The sequence below is a fragment of the Schistocerca serialis genome, chromosome 11, assembly GCF_023864345.2.
Source record: "Schistocerca serialis cubense isolate TAMUIC-IGC-003099 chromosome 11, iqSchSeri2.2, whole genome shotgun sequence".
NCBI classification, from domain to species: Eukaryota; Metazoa; Arthropoda; class Insecta; order Orthoptera; family Acrididae; genus Schistocerca; species Schistocerca serialis.
The window spans coordinates 101,176,119-101,200,632 of record NC_064648.1 but is presented as its reverse complement, the minus strand read 5'-3'; the positions used below and the strand labels follow the sequence as shown (position 1 = coordinate 101,200,632).

The following is a 24,514-nucleotide window of genomic DNA, read 5'->3' as shown; positions in this document are numbered from 1 at the left end:
ATGGACCGGTCAGCCTTCAGATCACGGATAGCCTGGGCTTCAGCAGTGGTGATGTTGGGAGTAGGATTAAGGTTTTTTAAGAAGGATTGTGAGGCAAGGCTGGAAGTCAGAAATTCCTGGAAGGTTTGGAGAGGGTGATTTTGAGGAAGATGAGGTGGGTCCCGCTGTGACGGAGGACGGGACTGTTCCAGGCAGGATTCAATTTGGATAGTGTCTTGGGGAGTTGGATCATTAGGGGTAGGATTAGGATCACTTTTCTTCGTGGCAAAGTGATACTTCCAGCAGAGAGTACGAGTGTAGGACAGTAAATCTTTGACGAGGGCTGTTTGGTTGAATCTGGGAGTGTGGCTGAAGGTGAGGCCTTTGGATAGGACAGAGGTTTCAGATTGGGAGAGAGGTTTGGAGGAAAGGTTAACTACTGAATTAGGGTGTTGTGGTGCCAGATTGTGTTGCTTGGAATTTTGAGGTTTTGGAGGGAGTGGAGCTGGAAGTGGGAGACTGAGTAAATGGGAGAGACTGGGTTTGTGTCAATGAGAGGTGGTTGAGGTTTGCTGGAAAGGTTGTGAAGGGTGAGTGAGTTGCCTTTCCAGAGGTGGGAAACCAGGAGATTGGATAGTTTTTTGAGGTGAAGGGTGGCATGCTGCTCTAATTTGCGGTTGGCCTGTAGGAGGATGCTCTGAATAGCCGGTGTGGATGTGGGAGAGGAAAGACTGAGGACTTTTATTAAGGATAGGAGTACGGGTGTGTTCATTGGCTGAGTTGATGTGTAGGTGAAGGATTAGGTGGGTGAGGGCAATGGATTGTTCAGTTTGGAACTGGTATAGGGACTGATGGAAAGAAGAGTTGCAGCCAGAGATGGGAACTTTAAGTGTGAGGCCTTTGGGGGTTATGCCAAATGTCAGACAAGCCTGAGAAAATAAAATATGAGAGCGTAATCTGGCTAGGGTGAAGGCATGTTTGCGGAAGGAATGTAAATAAAACTTAATGGGGTCGTTGTGGGGGTGTTGTGAGGGTGACATGGTATTAGAAGATGGAAAGTGTAACATGAGGTTGAAATGAAAATGAAAGATAAAAATATATTGGGAGAGATAAGGATGAACTAGAAAATAACTGGAGATCTGGTACGAAAAAATGCGAAAAAGTGTTGGTTAAGTTGATCCTGTGGTGAACTTGGGTTGGTAGACAGCGATGTGCATGAAGGTTAGGTGGTTGTGTTGCCGCTAAAACACGTTAAAGGACGGAGAAATTCGGAAAAATTTCGAAAAAACGTGTAAATGTATTAAAAGGCGTGGTGTTGTGGTGAAGGATTACGAAAATGGGGCTAACAATTGTAAATAATGACGTTAAAACCTGTGGAGAGCGGCTAAAAATGATCAGTGATGTACGAAAAACAGAAGTGGAAATAAAGTAAAAGTTATTAGAACTAGCCGAAATGGTTGTTTAATACGTGAAAGCAGCTGTTATTGAACTAGAAACGGTGGATTTTATAGCAGTGGTATTGTTGAAAGCGCAAAATAAAAATTTTTTTGGTTATGGTTTGGAAGTGGGTTACGTATTATAGAGTATGTATAGGCGGGATAAAATTGTATTACGGTAAAAAGGGAAGGTGAATAGAAAGTGAGACTACTGGTAAAAGCAGGAACGTTTCCCTCTATTATATATATATATATATACCACGGGGCCCCGAGCTGAGTCCTGGCATTGCTTCCACTTACTTATGCCAGGCTCCTCACTCTTATCTTTCCTATCTGGCCACCCTCGGCCAGCTCTTGTTCTTTTCCGACCCTGACGCTATTAGGTTTCGAGGGCTAGGGGTCTTTCATTTTCCAACCTATACTTCTCATGCAGCGTCTGACCTGGAGTGGACGGCTGCAAAAGGCGTCTGTATCCCATGTTAGGGGCGGCCTCCAGAACTGCGGAAGGCAACGGAATACCACCGCAGATTATCTTCCCTGCATAATGCAGTCTCCATTTTATGCACAAAAAATGGCTTCCTCTCATGTTAAATCAGTGTCCGGAGGTAAAATAGTCCCCCATTCGGATCTCCGGGGGGGACAACTTGAAAGGAGGCAAAAAATCAAAACGAGAATTGGTACCTGGAATGTCAGAACTCTGCTACAAGCAGGAAAACTAGAAAACCTTAAAAGAGAGATGGAAAAGAATCATATGGACCTCGTAGGAGTTGCTGAAGTAAGATGGAATGGACATGGAGAGTTGCAGTCAGATGAATATGTATTCTACTACTCAGGAGGAGAAGTAAAAGGAATTAATGGAGTAGGAATGATTATGACAAAGGAATTGGCTAAATGTGTGGAATATGTAGACTATGCAAATGATCGGGTTATTGGTGTAAGGCTGAAAGGAGCACAAAAAGATTTACTGATTGTCCAGGTGTATATGCCAACTTCAGAACATGATGACCAAATTGTAGAGGAAACGTACAATGTAATAGAGAGAATAATGGACGAAAATAAAAAATGCTGCAAAATAGTAATGGGAGACTGGAACGCCATTGTGGGAGAAGGGAAAGAGGGAAACATAGTAGGCAGTCATGGTCTTGGAAAGAGAAATGACAGAGGTGAATGGTTAATTGACTTCTGCAGGGAAAGGCAGCTGATAGTGGCAAACACATGGTTCAAGAACCATAAGAGGAGGCTCTACACTTGGAAATCACCAGGGGATAAATATAGAAACCAAATCGATTTTATACTGGTAGAAGAAAGATACAGGAATGGAATCAAGAAGGTGCACACATTACCAGGTGCAGATATTAATAGTGACCACAACTTACTTATGGCAGAAATAGAAATAAGAATGAAAAAACTGAAAAAGGCGACAATGGTGAAGAAATGGGATCTAGAGAAGATAAGGTCCAACAAAGAACAAATTACAGAAATGCTGTCTTGGGACTTTCTAAACACATTACGAGACAAAGAAGTACCTGATAATGCCAACGAGTACTGGAATATGCTGAAAGAAGGAATCATTAAAGCAGGACAGCAAAATATAGGATATGTAAAAGGGAAAAGGTCAAAAAAACCATGGGTCACACAAGAAATGATTTCCAAGATGGAGGAGAGAAGAAAATTGAAAAACAAGAACACTGAAGATGCAAGAAAGATATACCGAAGGTTAAATAACGAACTGCGAAGAGAAACAGAGCAGGCTAGGAAAAAATGGCTAAAAGAGGAATGTGATGAAATTGAAGCACTGGACAGGAAAGGAAGATACGAGTTACTATACAACAGAGTAAAGACTATGACATGGGAACAAAACAGAGCAGGAAGTGCTACTATGGAAATTTTGAGTAAAGACGAAGAGGTAGTGTATAAAGATCGTGACGATGTCCTCCAGAGATGGGAAGAATATATAAAAGAGCTATATGACACAAATAGCAAACCAGAAACTCTGGAACTTGAATCACACAACAGTGTAAGTGATGAAGAGAAAGGACCGACCATCATAATGGAAGAAGTAAAGTCTGCTATTGCTGCAATGAAGAATGGCAAAGCAGTAGGTACAGATACAATACTGGGAGAAATACTAAAATGCTTGAACCACAATGGAATAAGAGAAATATTGAGGTTATGTAATAAAATATATGACAGTGGTGAATGGCCTGAGGACTTTTTGACAACAGTAATGATTCCATTGCCGAAAAAACAAGGAACCAAGAAATGCAGCGAGCACAGGACAATCAGCCTCATTTCACATGCAGCCAAAGTGATGTTAAGAATAATTAATAAAAGACTTGAAAAAGTAATAGAGGAGAATCTCGGCGAGGAGCAGTTTGGCTTTAGATGGAATACGGGCACCAGAGATGCAATAGGGCTCCTACGAATCTTAGGAGAAAGGTTTATTGAAAAAGGAAGAGACCTATATATGTGCTTCATCGATTTAGAAAAGGCATTTGACAATGTGGTTTGGGACAAGCTGGCGACTATTATGAGGGAAAAGAGAGTGGACTGGAAAACCAGAAGACTTATAAACTCATTGTACCTTAATCAAAAAGTTTCAGTTAAAGTGAGAGGAGAAAGTACGAACTGGATCAGACTAGGGAAAGGAGTAAGACAAGGATGCTGTTTATCACCTACTCTTTTCAACCTGTACTTGGAAAATATGATTGACCAATGCTCATTAGATGACAAAGGAGTAGAAATTGGAGGAAGAAGAGTAGGGTGCTTGAGATTTGCTGATGACATGGTCCTTCTAGCCACAGGGGAAAAAAAATTACAGGATTTGGTGGACACCATTGCAACTAACGGAAAAAAAATATGGAATGAAAATTAACACAAATAAAACAAAAGTATTGGCAATAGGAGGAAATAAGGAACTAAAAATTGTGCTGAATGGAGAAAAACTAGAACAGGTGCAAAATTTTAAGTATCTTGGAAGCAGGGTAGACACCGACTGGAAGTGCACCACAGAAATTAAAACAAGGATAGCAATGGCAAAAGAGGCGTTTTATAAGAAAAGGAGAATCGTCTGCAGTGGTATGGACAGAGAACTCAGAAAGAGACTCATAAAATGTCTTGTATGGAGTGTTCTTCTATATGGCGCTGAAACATGGACTATGAGGAAAAAAGACAGAGAAAGGCTGGAGGCTTTTGAGATCTGGACATGGCGGAAGATGGAAGGAATAAGTTGGATGGACAGAGTAAAAAATGAAGAGGTACTGAGAAGAGTGGGAGAGAAAAGGCAGTTACTAGATGTAATAAAGAGAAGAAAAAGAAATTGGATTGGGCATATATTAAGAAAGAATGACGGACTGATAAAAACAGTTTTATAAGGTTATGTAGAAGGGAAAAGAAAGCGAGGAAGGAAGAGATTCCAGATACTGGATGACATGATGGACGGTACAACATACAGCAGCCTTAAGAAGGAAGCAATGGATCGCAGAAAATGGAGAGGCAAAGGACCTGCTAATATAGCAGATAACTGATGATGATGATGGTATATATATATATATATGTCATGTAATATTTTGTGTAATGTAATATATTGTATAGACACCTTTTATTAACCTGACAAGATTCACATCATTATGAAGTGTCGTATTCATGATCTATGGAACAAGTACTAATCTAGTCTAATCTAATCTTGCACAAAGCTGGTGAAATGGGAAAATGGAGAGTTAATACACTCCTGGAAATTGAAATAAGAACACCGTGAATTCATTGTCCCAGGAAGGGGAAACTTTATTGACACATTCCTGGGGTCAGATACATCACGTGATCACACTGACAGAACCACAGGCACATAGACACAGGCAACAGAGCATACACAATGTCGGCACTAGTACAGTGTATATCCACCTTTCGCAGCAATGCAGGCTGCTATTCTCCCATGGAGACGATCGTAGAGATGCTGGATGTAGTCCTGTGGAACGGCTTGCCATGCCATTTCCACCTGGCGCCTCAGTTGGACCAATGTTCGTGCTGGACGTGCAGACCACGTGAGACGACGCTTCATCCAGTCCAAAACATGCTCAATGGGGGACAGATCCAGAGATCTTGCTGGCCAGGGTAGTTGACTTACACCTTCTAGAGCACGTTGGGTGGCACGGGATACATGCGGATGTGCATTGTCCTGTTGGAACAGCAAGTTCCCTTGCCGGTCTAGGAATGGTAGAATGATGGGTTCGATGACGGTTTGGATGTACCGTGCACTATTCAGTGTCCCCTCGACGATCACCAGTGGTGTACGGCCAGTGTAGGAGATCGCTCCCCACACCATGATGCCGGGTGTTGGCCCTGTGTGCCTCGGTCGTATGCAGTCCTGATTGTGGCGCTCACCTGCACGGTGCCAAACACGCATACGACCATCATTGGCACCAAGGCAGAAGCGACTCTCATCGCTGAAGACGACACGTCTCCATTCGTCCCTCCATTCATGCCTGTCGCGACACCACTGGAGGCGGGCTGCACGATGTTGGGGCGTGAGCGGAAGATGGCCTAACGGTGTGCGGGACCGTAGCCCAGCTTCATGGAGACGGTTGCGAATGGTCCTCGCCGATACCCCAGGAGCAACAGTGTCCCTAATTTGCTGGGAAGTGGCGGTGCGGTCCCCTACGGCACTGCGTAGGATCCTACGGTCTTGGCGTGCATCCGTGCGTCGCTGTGGTCCGGTCCCAGGTCGACGGGCACGTGCACCTTCCGCCGACCACTGGCAACAACATCGATGTACTGTGGAGACCTCACGCCCCACGTGTTGAGCAATTCGGCGGTACGTCCACCCGGCCTCCCGCATGCCCACTATACGCCCTCGCTCAAAGTCCGTCAACTGCACATACGGTTCACATCCACGCTGTCGCGGCATGCTACCAGTGTTAAAGACTGCGATGGAGCTCCGTATGCCACGGCAAACTGGCTGACACTGACGGCGGTGGTGCACAAATGCTGCGCAGCTAGCGCCATTCGACGGCCAACACCGCGGTTCCTGGTGTGTCCGCTGTGCCGTGCGTGTGATCATTGCTTGTACAGCCCTCTCGCAGTGTCCAGAGCAAGTATGGTGGGTCTGACACACCGGTGTCAATGTGTTCTTTTTTCCATTTCCAGGAGTGTAGAACAACCAAGGAGATAAGGAAATGATGGAAAAAGTACTTTGACAAACTACTTCATATGAAAAACAGCTACAAAAATGGAATAGAAGAACACCAGTGTGACCTGGGTCTGGAAAGAAAGGAAGATATTACAATCTTGGAAATAACACTTAGAATAATGAAAACAGCAAGGGATAGATGAATTAAGTGTGGAGATGATAAAGGCAGCTGTACCTACTGGGCTACATTGGTTACACATACTGCTAAGATGTGTATGGATTTGGGAAAGTGTACCTGAAAAATTAAGAATTCTAGTGTTGCAAGAAGAGAGAGAGAGAAAAGTATGCAATAACCATAGAGGACTCACCATTGTATCAGAAGCAGCAAGAGTAATGAAGAGGATACTGCAAAGAAGACTGAGGGAAAAAGTGGAAGGTCAGTCAGAGGAGGAGCAGTATGGCTTTCGACATGGTAGACCAACAGTGGACCCAGTCATTACTATGAGGAATTTGACAGAAAGGCATTGTGAATATTTGGAAGATTTGGTGATGAGATTTCTTGATTTAGTGAAGGCTTATGATAGTGTTTCCAGAGTAAAGGGATGGGAAGCTTTGGAGGGAAAGTGAGTTGGCAAATGAACATTTTAAATTCTTCAAGCACCATATACAAAAGGTTCAGAAGTGCCCAGACCCAAGATGGGAGTACTGCTTGATTTAGGAATGTTATAGGGTTGAGACAAGGAAGAGTGGCATCACCATTATTATTTATAATCATAAAGGAGACAAATGAAGCTTACATAGTAACAATGATGAAGTTATTGGTATTTGCTGAAAATATGATGGCATGTGGAATCAAAAGCAATAATGGACAGGAGCACATTAGACATCTCAAATGAAAAAAGTGAGCAATATGAAATGAATTTCAGTGTGGAGAAAAGCAAGACTATGGCGGTAACCAGAGTAGATAGAAAAGGGACACATTAATAGTTTAGGACAGTATATTGAAATTGTGGATAACTTCAAACATCTAGGAAGTATGATGAAGGAGAATGCAACACTGGAGACAGGAATTAGCAGAAGCATACAATAGAGCAACATGTTTTACTGGTGTGTGGGTGAATTCGTCTAGGGAAGGGAGGTACCAATGAATTTTAACTAAGTGCTGTGCAAGATGTACTTTACACTCATGCTGATGTATGCACTGGAGAACTGGAAACTAAGAAGAAGAGAGGAGATAGTAGAGTCCAAGAAAGAGAAATGACATTCCTAAGAAGTATGTTAGTGAAAACGATGAGAGACTGAGTGAGAAATGAAGGTGTTAGGAACGAAACTGGAGTATAAAATCTGAATGAGAGAATTGAGAACAACAGGTTAAAATGGTCTGGAGAGAATGGAAGATGGAACAATAGCAAAACAAATGCTGGAGGACAAGTTTGAGTGACAGAGGGAGACCCAGAGCAAGATGGACCGACTCAATAAAAGTTTAAGAAGAAGGAATATGGACTGAAACAAAACAGTTACAGAAGAAGTTGGCAGAAAGTGGAGTCATCATGATACTGGAAGTGGAATTTAGGTACCCAGTCAAAAAAGTGGTCCCAAATAGGTCTTGTATGATATCTGTTTGAACAATATGTGTGAACAGGGACAGCAAAACACAAAGAAGAACCAGGATTGCAGCAGTAACTGGCAGCGGCAGAAGGGCAACACAGCACGGGCTGGCACACAAAATGAGAAGGGTGAGTCGGTCCAGGAACGTGTGGCCAACAAGTGTTTGTTGATATGGCAAGTACTAGAAGGGGTAAACTGATGAGCCAAAACACTGTGACCACTGCCCACCATGATAATGAATACCATCAGTGGTGTGACATGTTTGGGAAAGTGTATAGATGAATGAGAAAGCATTTCAGTGATGATATAGGTTGCAAATGGGGAAGCAGCTTTTATGAAAGGAAGACTGTTATGAACCACAATGTGGGAATGCACACCTCAGAAACAGAAAAGTTTATAGACTATTTGAGCATCTACAGAAAGTGGTTGAAGGATGATGAAACCACGAGTAAGTGATAAGGTGTTGAACGTCCATGCCTCATTACAGTATGCAGAGGCTGTTGAATATGGGGTACCAGAGCAGATGATCCCTACATGTTACCACATTGACACAATAACATTTCCACTTGCAACTACAGTGGGCACAAGATCGCTAAGATTGGATGTGGATCAATGAGAAGATATCAACTAGTCAGATGAATCACTTTTCTTGTGACACAACATCAATGGTCACGTCCTGATATACTGATATCTAGGCAAATGTCTGCTCAAAATATGTACCACACCATGGACACATACAGTGTGGGCAGTATTATGTGTCAATGGGAAATTTACCTAAGCTTCCACAAGACCAGTGGTACCAATCGAAGGCACTGTGTCAGCTGTGTACTATGTGAACATTGAAGTGAACCACCTGCAGTATTTAATGCCCAATGTCTTCTCTGAGAGTGAGGGCATCTTCCAGCAGATTAATTGTCTGCTTCACAAGGCAAGAATCATCCTACAGTTAATATCTCAGTCACAACATTCACCTCATTTGACCCAAACAAAACACACCTTGGATGATTTTGAGTGCCAGCTCTGCACCCACAAATCACCTGTGCATAATTTATGAGAATCACTTGACTTGTATGCAGACATCTGGTGCCACACTCTTCCTAAAACCAACCAAGGACTTGTTGAATCTGTGCCATGCAAAACTGCTGCTGTGCTGTCTTCCAAATGTGGGCCACCATGCTATTAAGTGGGTAGTCATAATGTATTGGCTGATGAGTGTGCTATTACTGAGTATCACATCATACCATACTAATTGAGACTGCTCTAGAGAATAGCTGCATAAAAAAGCAATATGACAAATGATTTTGCTTCTAATGAGAAATAAATGAAATAAACCTACATTTTACACAAACAATGTGTGTCATATGAAATATATGTTCAGTACTGGTTTGGGCTGACTCATTCTACACACTCTATAAACAAAACATCTGACAACTCTTAGGTAAGGCACATGGCATAAAACAATTAATTAGTCACCTTGAAGAGATCTGTCTCCATAAAGCCTCACTATTTGTAGCTGTGTTTGCTTTAAGAGTAAATCTGTTTAATCTGCCTTGGGCAAAATAATTCCTTGTTTTGCTCTCTCTTTGCTCACACGTGTCTCATTATTTTACTTAACAGGGTATTCAGTTGTTTAAGACAATGTTGTCTTCTGCAGTACAGCTGATTTTTCAATTCAGTCTGCCATCTACAGTTACATGGTTCCTGCTGCTGTCGGCTGAGATTTCAGCCTTGCCAGAACTCTGTAGCCTGTATTCACAACATGCACAATTTCACCACTGAACAAATAGAAAACTAACAGTGCATGTTGCAAACACTGTTTATTCAGTTTTGTCAATGTGAAAACCACCACCACCACCAACAACAACAAAACTTTAGATCACAAACTGAACTGAATATTGGCTACATTGCAGATGAAGACAGTAAAATAATTTTTCTTCCTAGCAGATTCTTCATTTAAAACTGGACTGTCAATCAACAGCACCAGTTCAACTGTGAGAATAAACTTTTTATTTTTCCAGTGAAATAGGCAACAACAAGCCTGGGAAAAAATTTGTCAGCACTTATTCTTCACACAAAAACAAAAATATCTAACATTTTGTAGTAAAATATGCACAGAAAGCTGTTAGAAGTTTTGGTTTTATTACTCTTCAAATTATTTAGACCTAAGGTTTAACCTTGATTGAACCTGTAATTCTCCCAATCTAATGTTAAGTCAGCTGATATCAGAATGGAAACAAACATCAAGATTACAATGTAAGAGCTTACACTGAAGCACAAGGCCAATCTGACAATGACCGGTGACATACAGTATTGGATTGATGAGTTGACGGACCAAACGTGTTTGTTTTCAGTCTGGTACATGAGCATGACAGCACATAATGGTGGCAAAAATTGATTATCTCTAGCTTTTACATAGTTACTCATCAACAGTTCACTTATTAATAACAACAATACTACCTTGAAAATATTATTAGACATTGTGAGTTGTGTTACCTCCCACTTGAATCACTGCAGCAATTTTGATGTTTGGTGGGCCAAGTGGAGTGTTGCAATGCTCAATTTTCCCTGCTGCTTTTCTTTAATTGTCTTGTGCAACCAGTGCGACATTTGACAATATGAAGCAGAGTTGAGACTGTTGTGCCCTTTGACATAAATTCCGCATGCACCACGACCTACATGTCAAAGAACTCTGTCACTATCACCTTTCCTGGTGGAGGCTGGACCTTGGCCTTCTTTCACTGCAGTGATGTGATGTGCACCCATTCCATTGATTTTCTCTTTGTTTTGGGGGTGAAATGATGGACCTTCAATTCATCCCCTGTGATAATTCGCTGCAGAAACTCATTACCCTCCACAGAATACCATTCAAGAATCGTCAGTGATGATTGGAAATGTCTCTTGTGAACATTGGTGAGCAGCCATGGGACCTATCTGGCACACAGTTCATGATATCCAAGGTACTGGTCAACAGTAAACACAACACTGCCATATGAAGTGTTCAGCATGCTGTCAATTTTCTGCAGTGTTACGCACTGATCCTTTCTAATTACCTCATCCACACAGTCAACATTTGCAATGGTACTGGATGTTGTGGGCCTGTCTTTGTGATAATCATCAGTCAGATCTGTGTGCCTTGTGCCAGGTTACTTAAACCACTTCAAAATACCTTGCCAAGAGATTGCATGCTCATCACATACAGTAGTGATTTCACAATGAATGTCCATGTGATTGAGGTATTTAGTCAACATAAATCTGATAACTATGTGTACCTTCAATTTGGAGCGAACATCCAGTTGACATGCCATTGAGCTTAGCACGCTCTGCACACATAATGTGATAAGATATCACACCACCCATCCCATCAGACATGTCAGCAGTTACTGTCATGTTCGGCACACTGGCCATGATCACGACACAGAATGTGCTCTTACGGTGAGCTAGTGTAACTTACTTTTCGATTCACCCTCGTATATGATAACAGAAGCAAAAGTGTGCCACTGAGGGGGCCCATCAACAAGGAATTTGTGAGATAACTGTGAATGTGTGGTTATGAACCATCCCCGACATCAGTACAAAATGTTGGCCTAGATAATAAAGATGTATTTGAAACTTAAACTATTCTATCAAGTCCTCATCTAATTGAGGTCCATTTTCACAGAACTCAGTGACTACAAAATTTGCAAAAATTAGTAATATGTGTATTCATGTACTCCTAAATGAGATGAATCCATTGTGGTACATAGATTTTATAAAAACTTACTATTTGCCTTTTTAATATTGCACACAAAACTGTGAAATATTTATAAACATGACATCTATGAAAAACAAGTTTTGCCAAATGTGAACATCTACTGTTTGTGTTTGACAAAGTAACTCACTACTTCCCAATCAGGAGTCATAGTTATATGACACCTGATAGGCTATTTGATACCATTAAAAAGGAATTGAGAAAACTTTGAAACAGTAACCTTACAGTTACACTGCCATGAGGTTCAGGGCTATTACAGTACATGTATGGTTCTGGGCAAGGATTGGCATGTGTATGATTTCAAGACTACTAATAACAGACTAATAAAAGAGGAACTACCATTCAAAGTGTCTGAAGCCAGAGCTCGTTTTTATTTAAAAAAAAAAAAAAAAAAAAGTAATGCCATCTGCAGAATCAAAACAACACACTTCTCCTCTCTGTTCTCTGATTATTGTCAAAGTGAAGAAGACTAATACAGGTAGTTTCAAGAACATTGATGAAACAGATGTAATAAAATCCAGAAACCATGTGAGTGTCACAAAAACTGATGATGAAGAAACTAAAGAGAGGTTTTGATACATCACCAGAAGCTGCCCAAAGTTCTATGGGAAGGCCCTAGCATGTTGTGATGAACATGATAGTGAAACTAATGAAGTACAATACATCAATGAAACAGTTTATTACATTGTTATTTGTTCAGTAGGTTAAAATAAACTAGAACAGTACTTCTACAACATAATTAACATATAGATGTTCAGTTTTGGAATAAAATCATGGTTTCTATTTGCAAATGAAAGCTGACAGATATGTTTTTCCACTATTGTGCTATGTATCTAGAGTTTATTTGTGAAATATAATTTTGTAAGACCTCAGCAATGTATACTGTTCGAGTAATTCAATGAAATGTATTTCCTGAAAATTTTGTTTTTTGTAGAGCTGACATTTGTGAAAACTGTCCTCTATTGGGATCAAATTTCACCCATGGCATACTTAACACAACATTGAGAGTATGGTAGACACACAAGGCACACTGTCACATTTTGTTGCTGATTTAAGATGACACTAATGGGCCAATATGGTCCAAGGGGTAATGTCAAACAAAGCTAGTACGTTGGCCACCAAAGTCATCTGACCTCCTTCCATTGGATTTTTCTGTATAAGCTGATCTCAAAAGGGAAGTGTACAGCACTGCTGTTGGTACGGCTGTGGAATTGTAGCAGCAAATTGTACAGAGGTGTCAATATTTACAAGAAGATCTGGTATGTTCTAAAGATTTCATAAGTTCAGTGCAGAGTCAAGTGCAGTATTGCTTTCAGATATGAGGATGACACACAGAACACATCTTTTAACAAGGGTGAGTGTACAGTAATTTCTGTAAAGTAGTGCTCTGAAGTAGTGTTGTTATTTCTTGTTAAGGTAGACCCCACGTGAAATTTGCACAAAATTAGATGGGGATTTTTCTCCTCAATCCTACTCTGCATAGGTAGGAACATATTTTATGATAACTCACACTGATGAAGCATACAGTTTGAGAAAGGTGAAATAATAACCAACACTAGACCAGAGTGTAGGCAAGTCATCTAAAGCATATATTGGGTACCTCAAAAGCAAGCTCTTTGCAGATGTGCAATGAATCAGAGGGGAATGAGGGTTCATTCATCGCTTGCTTGGCCTTTAGAAATTCAGTGGATATGGAGCACTTCTCGGGAGTGGACTGCGCATTCTATGTGCAAAAATTTACAAAATCAGTGATTCAGTAGCTGTAGCAAGGAGGAAATTTTGCAGTGATTGTGGATTGCCTAATGTAAAAGATGCTACAAGTGTTCCCCTTATCCAGAAATGGATCAAAACCTTTGAGGAGACTGGTCAAACCCTAACCAAAATCCAGATTACTGAGGTCATTAAGAATGGGCAACTCTGTGGAGAGTGTAAACTGGTCTATTTGCGATGATCCCAAACTCTCCATCCATAAGCGTGCAAAGATCATCACTACACCAAATTCTGCAGAAAGACCTTAAACTGCACCCTTACAAAATCCAAGTGGTGGAAGAATCAAAGTCTCAGGATGCCAGACATAGGTTGCAGTTTGTTAGTGATATAATTGAGCACCCTTCATTTAACAAAATTTTCACCTGAGTGGTCACATTACTAAGAAAAATGACCAATACTTGAGTGTAACAAATCCACAGCAGAAGCATGAAAAACCCCATCACTCAACCAAAGTTACAATGGCAACTTTCACTTGGAAAATCAATAATTTAAAGAAAATATAGATTGCTACTTGCTGTAAAGACAACACATTAAATTGCATACAGGCAGAATTAAAATACATAAGCTTTCAGGTATAGCCTTTGTTATAAAAAGTAAGAAAAATGGACATCATTCATTCACACAAGCAAGCACACTTCATGCACACATGAACATCAACTCAGGCAGCTCAGACCAGAATCCAACTGTCAAATGGAATGGGAGCAGCAATCTGGAAGGGTTGGGTAAGAGGATGGCCAAGCTTTCCTGAACTATGCATATGTGAGTTATCCTTATAACACATTCTCGCCTCTGAAATTATGCCATCTTCAACCTATGGTAACATATTGTTCCCACACCCTCTACCCAACAGTTTCCACGCCCTCTGTACTATCACCTCCTCTTTGTTCCATCTCCCACCCTCTTTGTGTGGCAGTCTCTGCCAGTGCACCTGCCACCTTACCCCACTCCACTCCTCCTTTTCCTTTCTGTTTTCCCCACCTCCCTGCCCCACCGTCTCCTGACACTGAGCCTGTTGGCAGTCTAGTCCCTGCACACTCCGCTAGATGCCGCTTCCTGCCCCCCTCCCCCTCCCCCCCAACTCACACCCTCCCAGACATACACTGCTATCGCATTCCCTTCTCCACCCCCTCCAGATAACTATTTCCACTTCATGTGACAGCTGCATTCTGCTCCATGCTGCTGGAGTTGTCAGTCATGTGTGCGTGAGGTGTACGTGATTGTGTGAACAAATGGTGTTTGTTTCTCTTTCTTTCTCTGACAAAAGCTGTAGCCGAAAGCTTATGTTTGATTGTCTTTTAATTGTGCCTGTCTGCAACTTAATGTGTCATCTTTGCTGTAAGTAGCAATCTATCTTTTCCTTACACTGTTTACATTTTAAATACATTTGTACCCACCAGGGCAACATTTTACAGTGGCAACTTATAGCCACACACTCTCAGTGATCTCACATGTGGCTTGTTTACTGAATCGGTTTTGCTTCTATAAGTATTATCATGTACTTGCAGCTGTGTCAGATTTTGATACTTATTATTTTTGAGTCTATACACAAATTTTGCATTTGGCTGTATTATGCCCACATCTCAGCTCGGCACACTGAGTGGCTAATTATGTCACTCAGGAATTAAACTGCCCTAATAACCAGTTATATCATTTCTTATGCCATCAAAAATGTGATCATATGTTTCTATAGCCATATGGTAGTAGTTCTTATATTCATTTAGATACTTTTGTGTAAAGGCTGGCAGGTTTAAAAAAAACCCGTGCAGATCTATCTTTCTTAAACTGGTGCACCCTTACGTTTTTCCAGGTATCTTATTATGGAGAACACTCTTCTCCAACAGAAGTCAACTCAGAAATGACCATGGGACACGTAATAACTTTACATCGTATCAGGGGAACAACACCTGTTGATGTCGGGTCACATAATCAGTCCATATCAGATATACATGAAATACAGGTCCAATGAAAGTGTAGTGATCTTCTTGCAGAACTTTTAAAATAATGTTATGGTGAACACCAAACAACTAAAATTTTGAAAAGTAATCCACGGTTACTTATCGATGTGTGAATTGCAGGCCCTCACATACAGCACAACACTGTCATGTTTCAAACTTGATGATGTCGTGCTATACGTGGGAGCCACATACTCAGACAGCAATAATTAATACATGCTACCTGTCGGACAATTTTAAGGAGATGTTATGAAAATAATAGCTTACTGCAAAGCACTCACTTATTGAGCATGACTTCTGCAGCACCTTTCGAGAAGAGTCTGTAGCCACTGCCTGCAATCGGTATGACTGTACTCATGGACTTGCGTATGGAGTTAAACGTGTACACCCTGGTGAAACTTTCTTCTGGCATGTCAGCTCTTACAGCCTCATAGTCTTTTCCCATGCTCAGCACAAATCCCAGAAGTGCACACTCTGTCTTGTTCCCAAATTGTTTTGGGAGACCTCCACGGCTATCTGCTGGCTAAAAATGGGTGGACACTCCCATGACAAACTGTACACAACAAAAAATAGCAACAGCATAAGAATGCAAACTTCAATGCATTACTAAATAAAACAAATAAAATTATCACAGTTCTTTCACAACTCACTTAAAATAATTTGACTATTATGTTTTGCTTCATATGATCAAACATGAGTGTCATTCAGACAGTAAAGAAACAAAACGCAAAAAAAGCTGGAAGAAAGTACTACAGGTTAACTGAATGCACATTGTTACATAATTGACCAGAAATTGAAACACTTGTCATAATACTGCACAAGTCTACTCGTGTGATGGTACTACTTGTCTTGTGCACAGATTTTCAACTGTCTAGCAACAAGGTCACTACAACAGAACATACACTTTTAGCCTGTATTTCACAACCTTTATTTCACTGAACCATGGTGTGAGATCAAAGTCCATGTTGTAGGGTTGCCTCTTGATAGTTGCTATTTGTGTCTTTTGGTGTACAAAAAAACAAAGATTCTGCAGCTACCGAAGAATTCAAGTGGTGACGCAGAATGCATCAAGAGCTTAAAATATTCAACAATGAGTGGTGGTATGAGATGTTAATGGCGTAATGTCCAAATGCATTACAGGTAAAAGACATATTTTTTCACTACATTATATTAGCAATGTGTTAAATAGGTTACAGGTTAAATACAGAGTTTTTCCTTACACATAATTGAATCTAGGTTAACATTTACTATCGTATAGTGAGTCAAAGTCTTAATCAGTATTCGGGTACAGAGTTTTTGGTACCAATTATATAATAGAGGGGTGAGGATCAATCAGGTTTTCTTTTAACCCAGAAATGTTAGCCACAGTAGTACAGACAAACAAGTGGTCACTATGTAGTATCAAACACACAGAATCAGCTAATCAGCAATACAGTGTCATGGATGTGGTGATTTTTGATAATGTATCACAACACCCACAAAAAGATGCCTGCTTCAATTCTGTCCTGCACAAAATGGTACTAATTTAAAAAATGCTTTGAAGATAAGAAATGATGATTATTTTGAACAGGCACAGAGTGGTGTATAGTGCAAAAGTATGATGGTCTCAGAGATTATGACCAAATTGAAATGAGATTTATAATGTGACACTGAGAGCACACAGAGAGTACTGAAGATTAAAAAGTTACATATGGTACTCATAATAGAAAGATGTGCCGCAACAGTGGAGGAAAACAGAATAATTTAAAAGACCAGGATAAGGTGGGGAAAGGTAAATTATTTGGTGTATATAAGAAGATGGAAATATTTGCTAAAAAATGGAGAAAACAGGGTTCACTACTTAAGAAAAAGGATAAAATTAAAAGAATTGGTATTTACTCCTTCTTTCAAAATCTACTGCAGTAAGAATAATAAGTAGACCTCATGGCTCAGTGCCCAAACATGTGTTCAAAAAATGCCACACAAGCAGCACACAAGGTGGGATGTGGGGGACACGCAACAGGGATCTCTGGAAAACTGCAGCAGAATGAATGACTAGAACAAGCCAGCTACAAATGATGGACGGTCTCTTTACATCTTCAATCAATTAGGAATCTCTCTATATGCTGAAAGAGACATGATGGTGGACAATAGAGATTACATTTTATTGTCTTTTATGGTATTTTAACCATACAGGTTGATTCTTGCAGAGCCAGTAACAGCAAACAGCCACTTTTTTAATGCTATTTATTTACATAAATAGTGCTGTTACTGGTTTGAAACTGAAAGATTAATTATCTGACAGGGTGTTCACGTTAAGATATATTTTTGCTGTAGTTTACATTAGTTTTCACTTTTGTTCCCTCATACGATGAAAATTTGTTGTGGTGGTGGTGGTACCCTACAATCAAAACATGATGTGAGAAACTTTCTATTTGACTGTAATTGTGCCTCATAATGATTTCAAACGATGTAAACAAATCATTTAAGTAAGTAATTAAAACATTTTCACTTTAATAATTTGTTTACTTCATTAGAAATCATTATGAGGTACAATTACGCTTAAACAAACAATTTCTCACATCATTGTTTTGGTTGTAGGGCACCACCAGCTCAACAAATTTTCATAATATTGGAGAATAAAAAGTGAAAACTAATGTGAATTGCAGCAAAAACATATCTTAACATGAACAAGCTATCTGATGATGAACCTGCTGGTTCAAAAGAAGTAATGGTGCTATTCGGGTAAATAAATAGCATTACAAAAAGTGGCTGAGTGCTGTTACCTTCACTACAATAATCAACCAGTATTTTATACACAGCCACTGGCTCAAAATGTCAGCTTTCAGCAAAATAGCATTTTAATCATATATTTTTATGTAATGGCTACTATAAGTACTTTTCAGTGAAAACTTAGCTTCACTGTTATCAGCGAGCATTCTACCCGTTCAACTGTATAAGTAGATTTCTTGCAAATTCTGTACATTAAGGTCAATAAGACTTGGTTTTTTCCCCCTCATTGAAGGAAACTTGAAAACAGATGCTTGGAAGTTAAAACCAGCATACATAAACATCACTCAAGGATTAAGCTTAGACCCATTCTGACTGGCTCCCTGCTGCCTACAAGGCAGTTTGTGGAGTGATCTACATTTGCAGGACATGTAACTGGTATGTCAACATATGAATCCTGATGGTGCTGCTGCTTATTTTTATTTGAACAGCTCCTCATTTGGCCTCCTGAGGCTGGGTAGACTCCATTCCAGACCACTTTATGTCAGAAAAAAAATCAAAGTACTGGGAACTGAATCTGAGTCCTTCTGTAAAAAAGGCAGTGATGCTAACCATTTGGCTACAAAGGTGACCTAAACAAAGTTAGTCATTTAACAAATGACTACTGCATACCACTTTGTTCAGTTGTTCTGGCAGCAGTGATCAGGAAGCAAAATCTGTGAGGTTGAGCAGTAGCAATTGACATGACTTTTCCAATGCTTTCCAGTTCCCATTATTTTAAGCACCAAAAGTATTCATTCTCTGGGTCTCAAGTGCAGTATTTTGACACCTGTGCAATTATACGTGCTCTGTTTCTAAATCATACTATGCAGAGGTGGAGCCGTTTTCTTGAATTTCGAGCACCCTTATGATGTTTCTACATTCGATACATAGCTACATACCATTTTCGTAAACAGTAAAAGCCACACTCTTGGCAACTAACTTATACCTTCAAAAAAGTAGGAAAGATAGGTTTCTACTTACCATAAAGAAGACACGCCAAGTTACAGACAAGCACAGTGAAAAGACACTTACATACAGATTTCAGCCGCAGCCTTCCTTCCTCAGTAAAAACACACACACACACACACACACACACACACACACACACACACACACACACATACACACACCATTTACACACACAAGCAAGCACACCTCATGCACACACAACCGCCAACTCCAGGTTCTTGGGCTGTAGTGCAACCTCACGTGGGATGCAAGCAGCAATACGGAGGGGGCAGGGAAGGGAAAGGGATGGTATATGGGTGGGGAGAGAGATGAACGCTTTCTGGTGGAGTGTGCAGGGACTAGAATGTCAACAGGCACAGTGTCAGAAGGTTGTGGGGCAGGGAGGTGGGGTGGTGCTTGCATCCCATGTGATATTGAATTCTCGCCCAAGATGCTGGAGTTGGCAGTCATGTGTGCATGACGTGTGTGTGTGAGTGTGTGTGTGTGTGTGTGTGTGTGTGTGAATGTATCTCTTTTACTGATGAAGGCTGCGGCTGAAATCTATATGTAAGTGTCTTTTAACGGTGTCTATCTGCAACTTGATGTGTCTTCTTTATGGTAAGTAGCAATCTGGCTTTTGCTACACTGTTGATATTTCTACCTGGAGTTGGCATTGTTTGATTTTAAGTTATAAATTCCATTTTTATTCAAGGGTTACTGTAGGTCTTTGTAGCTGCATCAAAGGAAAATTCATTTGGAGAAACCAATAAATTATGAGAGAGTATAACCATCCAATGTTTACCTTGGAGAGGAAAAATGTGTAGCCCTGCTGACAGATGCATGTAATAGTAAAAGTGACATATTTCCTAGCTTTCATAAGTAATAGTTTATTCATCTTGAAGGTGAAAGACATCATTTTGGGAAGTTTTCTAAGGAAGGGCAGGTCAGAAAGACTCCAGGACGAGAGGAGCACACCCAAAGTGTGGATAAAGGAAGATGAAGATGAAATGGCAGATGCTGCAGAGAGTAGGGCAGAGATAGTACACTGCTGATCACTGTGCCAGTTTCAGTCCAGATATGGTACAGACAGAGTGAGAAATAAAGAAAAATTAGGGAAAAGAGAGATTAATAGTGCTACTAAGAATTAAGACTGTCATAATAAGCTGCCAGACAAAAGAAAATTTAAGCAGTCAGCAGACACAGTTGGACATCACAGTAACTTCCTACATGTATGTAAATGACTAGAGCTACAATTGTCTGTTACACATTGAACATTCATCCAGAGTGCACCAAATTTGTTTATGTTTAGTTTGGTTGCAAAGCCAGCAGAATATATCAGTGAACACCCATTTCTTTAAAGAATTGAACACCTACATATGAAACGGCTTCAAATATCTGATTATTCTCAAATGGGTTAGTGTGCTAAATACTTGATGTTAAGTGTGCAAGCTAGATAAAAGGTTTGAAATTATGTTTAAAATTTGTTGGAGATCCCTAAGTGCTCTCATTATGAAACACTGGGTAACTTGCACTCTATTTTAAAAAAAAGCTAGATTCTCATGCATCTCAAAGTTTATCTCCAGAACTGTGCATCAGACAATGATATTATTTTGCAAGCACATTCAGTATTGTATGCAGATACAGTCTGCAAAGTGAGTTGTGAATAGGGTTGGTAGTAAAGAAGTAATAAATTAAAATGTCATGTCTGATGCTGAAGTTTTACTGCACGAACAGGGAAAATGTAGCAAGTGACATACTTTTTTCCATTCATCATTCTGTGAGGGTGTCAGCAAAGAAAGTTTTATACAGGTTTGAAATTATAATTTGTTGGAAGTTGCTAAGTGCTATTTTTTCAAATACGGGATGAACGAAGTTTGGTATTTACGCACTGTCAGTTATGTTGCTTCAAGGTAAACACAGTTCCTAACTGTAATACCTGTCTTATCATGTTAAACTTTTAACATAAGATTATACCTCTAAACAAGCACCGAGTGAGGTGGTGCAGTGGTTAGCTTACTTGACCCACATTCAGTATGACGACGGTTCAAAGCTGTGTCCAGCTATCGAGGTTTAGGTTTTCCGTGACTCCCCTAAATCACTCCAGGCAAATGCCGGGATGGTTTTGTTTCCCTTCCCCATCCTTGACACAATCAAAGGTTGTGCTCTGTCTCTAATGACCTTGACGCTGATGGGAGATTAAACTCAATCTTTCTTCCTTACTTCTTAGTGAGAAGATTATGACAGCATTGAAAATCAGATTTCTGTTGCCCCTGGAAGGTATTATGTAGGCACCGTGTAACTGGTACTAGGTTGGGGGTTATCACTTAGTAATATATGAGGGTCATTCAATAATTAAAGAGACAGATTGGTCTGGAAGAAAAAAGCATTTATTTTTACAAAACAATACTTTTACTACTTTTCAACATAATCCCCTTGAACATTTATGCACTTGTTCCAATGGGCTACAAGCTTTTTTATTCTGGCTGCAAAGAACTCTTTATCTTGATGTTTTAACCAATTTCCCACAAACTTTTTTATGACCTCATCGTTCTGGAACCTCTTCCCCTCCTCCAGTGCACCAAACCAATGGAAATCACCGGGTGCTAAATCAGGACTGTAAGGGGGATGTGGCAGTACTTCCCAGCCCATACTGTTGATGATTTCATGGGTTAGTTGAGCAATATGAGGATGTGTGTTATCTTGCTGGAGAATCACACCTCTCCTCTGAGATCCACGATGTCTCTCTCTCATGGCTTCAACTTGTTTAAAAGCAAATCCATGTAGTATTGGCTGTTTATTGTATACTGCTCTTCAAGATAATCACAAAAAATTGACATTCAGCATCCCAAAACATGGTCAACATGACTTATTCTGCTGACACTTGGGTTTTGAATTTTTTCTTGACTGGTGAGTTGGTGTGCTTCCACTCCATGCTTTGTTTTTGATTCTGGCACATAATAGTGAACCCAAGTTTCATCACAAATTAAAATTTTGTTGAGGAAGTGCTCACCTTTTCTTTCATAATGTTCCTTTAGCTCTGTGTGCTCTCTCAACCTTGTTTTCTTGTGTAGCAGCATCAACTCTGTTAGGACCCATCTTGCACATGTTTTGCCATACTTCACCTTGTTACAAATAATGTTATGAACATTAGCAGAACTAACTTGAGCCTTATCAACTACCATTTCCACAGTCACATGGTGGTCAGCACAAATAATGTCATCAACTCGACTTGAAACTGCAACTGGTCAGCCAGAATGGGGTTCGTCAGTCACTGCTCTATGCACTTGTAAAAATTTGCATGATTCAATGGTTTCTCACCTTCAGCAAGTAAAAAACAAATAACAGAATGTTGTTCTACTAATGAGGACGTTTAAAGCAAGCTCGCCATCTTGAAATGTATTTTTGAGGCTATAAACAAAACAATGTTGATACATTAGCTGATCAGGGCTCATCCCAGTGATGCCAACTTAAAGCCATAAAAGTACCAAACATGCCCTACTAACAGTTTTTCCCCAGTCCTGTTTGTCTCTTTAATTATTGAATGACTCTTGTAGAAAAGGGGTGGAACTGAGTCATATGTTGAGTGATCAATGTGAAGAACACAGAGATGTGGTGTTCTCGCTTGAGAAAGTGTTATCAGCATTTGACAGAGTTTCAAAGGTGCCTCATTATGGGTTTACATTTGGCTGGCTAGTCAAATTGTGCAATATCCACATTTGTAAGGCATTCAGATGTGACACTGACCAGATGTTGGGCTCTATGTAAATAAGAGAGTAGACATACTTGCCATCAAGGTTTCAGTATATATCCTAGGACTGGCATGAAGGAGGATCACAGTATTCTGCATTGAGCACATTGTAGCCCCTTCATATTTGTAACTACTATCCAGGAATGAGCAATGGACTCACTCAAGATTCTGTGTCATCTTGCACCATTGGTCGGAGACTGGCAGCAGCTGAACTGGGAAATTACTGTTTTGTGCATAGGCTGAAGTGGTACTCCTGGCATCATGGTTGTGGAAGCCATTGGACATGACTTCAATCACGCCTGGTAGTGACTGAGAGAACTGTGATGGCACAACGGTACATCACGGGCAATAGGTGTCCTCATGAATTATCTATCTCTCATGTGACAGTATTGAGGTGCCATTTCTCAAAAGGAAAAAGTCAGTCCACATGACACATGTCTATATGAAGGATCTGCATGTTGTTGAAGCACTTCCATCTCCAGCAGGATCCCTAGATTTGTCTCCAATAGAATACGTGTTAGATGAGCTCGAACATTGACTCTGTCCCAATGCCAATATCTGTGATAGCGAGGGCCAGTTACAATAGTTGTGGGCCAGCTTGCCTCAGGAGAGAAAACCATGGCTTTATGACATTGTTCCAGACTGAATCAGTGTGTGCATCCAGATCAGAGGGGTTGCAGCTTCATACTGGTAAGTGGGCTCTTACTGCCTTGTACTTTGTAAATTACACTTGATTTTGTAATCACTGAAATAACATCACATACCCTCTCAACCTGTGAAGTTTCATTTTATTTCCCCATCGACTTCTGAGTGCTTCACTTTTTTACCAGGTGGTGTGCATTTATGAAGTGTAACAAAAAAAAGACTGTGAGGGCAGGGATGGGGCTGGGAGGGAGGTGGTGTGGAGATGTGTTATCTGAGGCTATGTCCATCAGAGTGTTGGGCTGTAAGGACGTCTCAGAGCAAGTCCTCATCTCCAGAGTTCAGGGAAACTGGTCTTGGATGGAAGAAGAAAGCCCGTGAGGTGTAGTAGTTGCACGCAGTCACATCCCTTTATGGCATGCTCGGCAAATGGGTACCTTGTGCCCCAATCATTGACAGTTGTTCTTAGCTGACTGAACTGTTCAGCCAGTTTAGTGGTGGTGATGATGATGATGATGATGATGATGATTATGATGATGATGATGGTGATAATGATGATGATGATAACTACACAAAGAACTCTATGGTGGGCACAAGTTAATTGATAAATGTCAAGCACTATTTTATGAATTGCTCAGCCTCTGACATTATAGGATTTACCAATGCTAGGGTTGGAGCAGGCATTAGGGGGGTGGGTGCACTGGGCAAGTTTTACAGTGGGACTATGACACAGATAAAAAAATTTGGGGTATGGAAAACAGCTAGGAAATGTCATAAAATTTTACTACAATGTTAGCCTCCAGCTCT

The 24,514-nt window shown here is 40.4% G+C and overlaps 1 protein-coding gene across 1 annotated transcript in view; it reads right to left on the bottom strand.

Annotated features, from left to right (window-relative positions):
• Positions 1 to 24,514, bottom strand: part of LOC126426488 (plasma membrane calcium-transporting ATPase 3-like) — a 595,967-nt gene that overhangs the window by 249,014 nt on the left and 322,439 nt on the right. Inside the window, exon 11 of the mRNA XM_050088398.1 lies at positions 15,900 to 16,141. Coding sequence (XP_049944355.1) covers positions 15,900 to 16,141 — 242 coding nt within the window. The remainder of the gene's footprint in view (positions 1 to 15,899; positions 16,142 to 24,514) is intronic.